The 6,757-nt window shown below is 39.3% G+C and overlaps 1 protein-coding gene across 1 annotated transcript; it reads left to right on the forward strand.

The window, feature by feature from the left end:
• The first annotated feature begins 429 nt into the window (after positions 1-429).
• Positions 430-3,832, forward strand: LOC117301643. Its single transcript, XM_033785662.1, has 4 exons — positions 430-518; positions 1,878-1,945; positions 2,827-3,015; positions 3,398-3,832. Exons 1-4 carry the CDS (start codon positions 487-489, stop codon positions 3,652-3,654), a joined length of 546 nt encoding a protein of 181 aa, XP_033641553.1. The 5' UTR covers positions 430-486; the 3' UTR covers positions 3,655-3,832.
• Positions 3,833-6,757: the final 2,925 nt, after the last annotated feature.

A 6,757-nucleotide genomic window follows, 5' to 3' on the forward strand; every position in this document is an offset into this window, starting at 1 on the left:
TGAAAAGGTCGTGGGTTCGAGTCCCATCCCGAGTATTAAATATGCCAATCATTTTTTTCACAGAGCTCGAGAAAGTACTGAGTACATTATATTCGAGAAAGACTCTGCTAGGGTCGAAACGTCAGGCCATTAACTATTTTTTACATTTATGTGCTAACCCAAGTCGGTTATGGGTGAAACCAAAAATATGGATACAAATAAATCACAATGAATGCACAAAATTGCTTTGTGCATTATGCATCGCAGACAATAAAACATATTTATATATAAACTGACACAATTTTTCGGACATTGCGCCTGACATACGAAAATGATCAAAAGCGCATAACATACGTTAAAATGAAAATCAATGTATAGGGGGACACAGTAGTTAGTTCAGAAATCGATACGTAGCGCCCTCTGCTGGTTGGTACAGCCCAGGATCAACAAACAAAACGCGACAACAATACAAGCGTGCGCGGAAGCTCATCATTCTGATCACAAAAGATGTTCCAGTTTTTAGCGGGATTAGTTTCTAGGTAAGTATGATTTGGAAGATCAGAAATCATTGTTACAGTAAGTGACGTGTTATGTTAGACTCCCGAACTACATAGTAGACGACAGACATAACAAATTAATAACATTGTGTAGGCCGGTAGTTTAAAAGTTTTTCCCGAAATAGATGTAGCTAAACAAAGTAGACAGGCCGTACAACTACAATCATTCATAGACTTAGAACAACTTTCATTCAATCTTTCATTCAATAACAATGTCACTCAATACTAAACAGACAGTGCTACTCTAGCTCAGATGGTCTTGGTCTCAGATAGTTGCGAAAATCGTAACCATCCTCTCCGCCGTCGGGAGGAGGGTTACGATTATCGCAACTATGTCTCGGACTGACTTGACCTGGGGCCAATTTCATAGAGTTTGCTTAAGCACGAAAATAGATCGCTTATTTTTCACATGTTACTGTCAAACATTTAATGCCATATAAATTGCTTGTGACTGGTATTTAGCTGTTGTTTACTTAGCATAACAATTGAGTTGAGTCTTGGCCGGTAATCTGATTTTACTAAGCAAGGATTTTTTTGCTTAAGCAAAATTTTGTGCTTAAGCAGCTCTATGAAACTGGGCCCTGAGCTGAGGCACACGTCACTGTGCCTTTCCTTTGTTTATGTGAGTTTGTTTGTGCTCGATTTCACAACGAACTAAAATTACCAAGACAAATTTGGCCCGTAAAAAGTGTAATCTTTGTGCTTCGTTTTTAGAGGCCAAGGGCGCCCAGGTATTTTCTTATTATAATATGAGTGACTTGAACTTCAATTGTAAATTTCTACTGGAGCATTTCAAAGGCACAAACGCATTGACTTGGGGGCATGGAGGCAATCGCCTTTGTTGCCTCCCCCTGAAGTATCAAGCCTGAATTATAGTTATACATTGATTGATTGCTTAACCGCAAAAAAGTCTGGTTGTCATTTATGACAAAATTGCCTGAGAGAGAGAGAGAGAGAAAGAGGGCACATTGAGAACTTTGTCAAACTTAAATCTGCTACGGTTAAAACTATTAGTAATGAAAACATCTCTTTTGTTATTTCTAATCTATGAATTGTCATGATTATGTGGAAAATAAAGTAAAGTATAGTAAAAGACCTTATGCACATGACGTCATTTCAGTAGGGCGCCCTCACCTAGAGGTCAAAAGGAGGTTTTTCATTGGCCAATCCTGTGCGCCGCGCGTACAAACCTGTGCGTTTCGATTGTTTTGTCACCGTTTTTCCACTATTAAAAAGATGGCCGCTGGATGACGTCAATGCATAAGGTCTATAGTATAGTATTACAAATTCATTCATAATAATGTACGTCCATAAATTTATCAATTGTATCATCTTTGCCAGGTCTTTCACTACAAAAATGATGTCACTTCTAATGATGCTATCCACCAGTATTATTCTTTCTTCACAAGGTATGGACAAATCAAAATCTACTAAAGAGTATGTTCTATTTTAAGTTTTGAATGTCCTGTCGTCTGAGTGGTCTAGTTTACTGAACCCAAGCTCTGGTGTCAGCAGCAGAGTGCGGGTTCAAATCTGTCATGACACTTGAGCCCTTGAGCAAGGCACCAACCATAATTTTTCATAAAAGTTGGGAAGTAGTGCATTCTGCTCTGCAAGCCAGGCTCCTACTAGTGAATGGTACCCATGCCTACATCAACACAGACTTTGAAGGGGTTTGTTTCAGCACCCCCCCCCCCCCCCCCCCCCTTGAGCAGGGGGCAACATGACCTTGGAGTAGGTGGTAAGATGCTCCCGGGAAACGAAGGCAATTGCCTCAATGCCCCCTTCCGTCGATTTTCACCAAACTCTTCCTAAATTAGGATTAATCTTAGGACTTAGGAAGGGTTCAGTTTCGTATTCAAATACGTATGACGCTTTGAACCCATCCAAAGTTACGCCCTAACTTAAGTTATGATTAATCCTAGCGTTTCGTGAAATTGGCTGCTGGCCACTGCCTAAGTGCCCTTGAAATGATCATAGGGTGGCCTTTACCAATACAAGGAGAAAATGCCTTGGTGCCCTTGCCCTTTCAAAAAACAAAGCATACAGGCATGTAGGTGGCAATTTCCCCCTGCCCTGGTGACAGTGGATTGGAAAACCAAAGTCTAGGATACCAAGCACTATTTTTATTTCGCAACTTCGACGACCAATTTAGCTCAAATTAACACAGGTTTGTTATTTTATGCGTATGTTGAAACACACCAAGTGAGAAAAGACTGGTCTTTGACAATTACATGTACCAACAGTATTCAGTGTCTTTAAATTAATAATTGTTATTTCAATGTCCTAGTTTCTGCTCTGGAGTGCCACACATGTGCTGATCTTTCTCGTCACATTGGACAATCATCATTAGAATGTGAAGCATCTTACCTTAAGAACCACACCAGCGAGCTCTTACAAGGATGTGCAGTTCCTCCCTCTGGATTCACGACCCGCTGTACTAAATTTGGTGGCGAGGCTAAACACAAAAAATCAGCTGGTTAGTAGTAGTACATACTGTAGATTTTGTGACACTAGGTGGCAGCAGGTATAGTTTTTATCTTTTGTTAATCAGGCCCGGAATTTTATCTTTGTGACAAGTAGGTGGCAGCAGCTTAGGATGACCATCTATAAACGCGATTCACTTGAAATGGAATCGCGTCAAAATACTTTTTTACGCGCGTTTACATGTAAACTTTTGGACAGGAAAGGCCAAGACCAGGGCAACAAATGCCATGTCGTTATGGCTTCCTCGTAATTACAGGCCTACTTTTTCATTCTGTTTTTAATTTTTCCAAATTAAATCTCAACTTGTTGTTGCCTCTCTTTTCATTCTAATTTGTATTTTACCACTTGGTATCTTTTTATACTTTCCCATCTAGGATCAAGTGTACTAGTGGATGGTGTCTCCAGGGGATGTGGACTATTCAAGGAGTCCTCTATACCAGAAAACAAATGTTATGTTGGAGAAGAGGCTAATCCCTGGCTGCCTTATCTAGTACCTAGCTCAGATGGTGCTACGGTCAATGGAGTAATCTGCTTCTGTGAGGGCTCTGGCTGTAATGGTGTAGCCTTCCTCAAGCCGTTTTCATGGTTGTTCCTCAGTGCACTCACTATGTTGTGTGTATTACTAAGGTAGAATGTGTTACTCTTTCTTTCTATTCGTTTTGTGTACATGTATCTTGACACGATACTTAATTAGCCTTAATTTGAGCAAAAATTTCGCAGGATTAGGCATGTAGTTTCATCATTAAAGGGACACGTTGCCTTGGATCGGACGAGTTCGTCTTAAACAAAAGCATTTGTAACCGTTTGTTATAAAATGCATATGGTTAGAAAGATGTTTTAGAAGTAGAATACAATTATCCACACAAATTTTCCCCGAAATTGTGTGGTTTTCCTTTTATTTTGCAAACTAACACGGTCGAGGTAAAAGGAAAACCATGAAATTTCAAGGCATTATTGTGTGGATCAAATTCTACTTTTACAACATTGTATTTTATAACAAACGATTTCTTATAACAAACGGTTTCAAATGCTTTTCAAAGACCAACTAGATCCAAGGCAACGTGTTCCTTGTTAAAAAGACAAGGCCATTTTCATTATGCAAAGGGCACTTCTATTGTAAATTTTTGAAGGGGCACCAAGGTCAAGGCCAGGGGCAATGGAGGCCCCTGCCTTGGCCCTCGGTGGCCTGTGTGTCATTCCAGGCCTGCAGGTTTGTTCTTTCATGTACATGTGTATATTAGGTTATATTAAGTTTGGATGCAAACTCGTCATCATGAAAATCTGTGTGTGCATTTTTAGGGCTGTACGAAACCCAAACAGCCTCGTAGCATTGACGGACTACATTATAAAATGCAATTGTACTTCTTACCCACTACCCTAACTGCTCTTTCTACGCATTGAATTCATCCTGACAGAATCAAACAAAACATGTAGTTGGATTTTGAAGGATTTGGTCACTGGATTAGTTTTAATAATTATCTATGATTACTGAATGACTTGATTTCGGAAAAACTTCACTATGTCTTCTTCTTTTTACATCTGTTGACAAGATTGTGTAATATTTTGTACTATGACGACAGCATTAACCACTCTCAATGTGCCTGACAGGAGGATTTGTCACCCTCCTGACCAAAGTATTCAAAATTATTTTAAAAGAAAGATTGATCACATTCCATTGCCATTTCTAATTCATTGTAAAGTTAGGTTGTTATGATGAATATTTTGTATTGAAACCAAGGATGCCTCAAGAGTTATTTAATAATATACGAGGATGTTAAATTTGCATCGGGGATAAAGAATATTATTATTATTATTTTTTTTTTACCTATACACCAATGTTTTTTATCCCCGATGCTAATTTATTTCACATGTCATTTAAAAGATATGTTTATTGCAAACTGTAAAATGTAATTAAAATTGTAAATCAAAAAAACAACAATGAATATTTGATTTTTTTTTTTTAATTATGAAATAGGACCTACCTCACTGAAAACCATTGTTTGTAGTGGTGTTCTATTTTTGCACAACAATAAAGATAGCTATGCACCCATTTCAAAATAAAAAAGAAGTTTAATTTTGTATGTTTCCATCAAGTAACCAAGAGTTTTGTAAAATATTTTGGTGGATCACAACTTGATTAAAAGTCTATATACATGGAATTGAAACTGTTGGATATGATCAGAGTTCTATTTTTCGTTTAAATTAATAGAAACCCTTCTCTAATTCGGCTAATCTCTATACTTTATATATCGCCCTCCAATATGTAAGTTTCAACTATTTTTGTCGCTCCAACCCGCAATGATCATGTTCAAGAAACTGCTGAAGACCTATCTAATCAGAGCTCCTATCTTTCCACTGTCAACAGTGGCGCAAGGAATGGGCCCCTGCCCAATTAGCCAGCCTTTTTGTGGTAAGGATGACGCTATAGTATTGCACTGTTTGGTTCAAGTGTCTACAGACAAATTTATCCAAACCTGTGTCGTAGTGCTGTGTCCACCATACTCCAACATTCCCCCCCACAGAAGTGTGGGGGCGGGGTCTACGAGGTACCCTGCGGGGCACTATGGGGCGGCCAATAGAGGGCGCTATTTAATTCTTAGCGATATTACCTGCCGGTATAGGGAAATATGCAAAAATAGTATTGTGCTCTACAGGCAAGTATGAGTGAAGTAGACTGTCTTATTGATGTCTCCCCTATTTTGTCTAGTGTCTTGACTTTTAATCTAATCACATTTTGTGGATGTTTTCAACTAAAAAGCCCCATCCGCAGGACAAGGCAATTATGTAAAGCATTTTGCTGAAGGCGGACGTGCCCTGCCAATGACTCGAACCCAAACTCTGCTGATCAGAAACACCAGAGCTTGAGTTCAGTAAATCTGTAAACAAGGGTGCTTGCTACATTGTATGTGACCTAGAAACACCAGGGTTAACCCCCTACGTTTCTACGATAAGTGTTCAGGGCGACAAACTACCGATTATATTGACAAATCTGTACAGAGTGATGTAAGTACCCTGGGAAAGGTCCCCATGCCCAATGGATGTCCTGCCAAATTTATCTTTTAAGTAAAACTTATGCTGGGAACCTAGTCTTGAAATCAAGTCGGTAATTGTTATAATAATAATACATGTATAATAACAGCATTTACAAAGCGCCATATATCCCAAAAATTGCTCAAAGGGGCTGAAATATGTTATAGTAAGGTTTGCGGTAACACCATGTAATGATTCGATCAGTAGGCCTATGCTGAAACGTCGAGTTGAAACCAACAGTTGTTTTCAGAACCACCCCAACTCATTTAGTGATCATTACATGGTGTTACTGCAAACCCTACTGTTTCAAATCCTACTCGGTAATTGTCGTGCGGTCTTTTTCGCCGCCCGCCGCTCTGTGTATCATTCCCACTGTAGTTGCTGGGAGGGTACACACATCCTTGATCCCAATATGTGTGAGTCAGTCGCAATTACTGCTACCTACGGCCGTTGCATGAATGTATATTAGTACGGTGACTGTTGCATGAACATTGGATGTGTGCTTGTAATAGGCAGCACTGGTAGCCAAATACAACACTGACTAATGACAGTTGTCATCAAGTCTACCTGGAACCATATTAATGTAATTTACAATGCATTTTCACTGGTTACCATTCAGGCTTGTACATGTGTGCTTCGTCTCTGAAAGGCCAAGGGCACCAAGGCATTTTCTCCTAGAGCATTTCAAGGGCACCAAGGCATTT

Source organism: Asterias rubens, chromosome 17 (genome assembly GCF_902459465.1).
Source record: "Asterias rubens chromosome 17, eAstRub1.3, whole genome shotgun sequence".
In the NCBI taxonomy this organism is placed as follows: Eukaryota; Metazoa; Echinodermata; class Asteroidea; order Forcipulatida; family Asteriidae; genus Asterias; species Asterias rubens.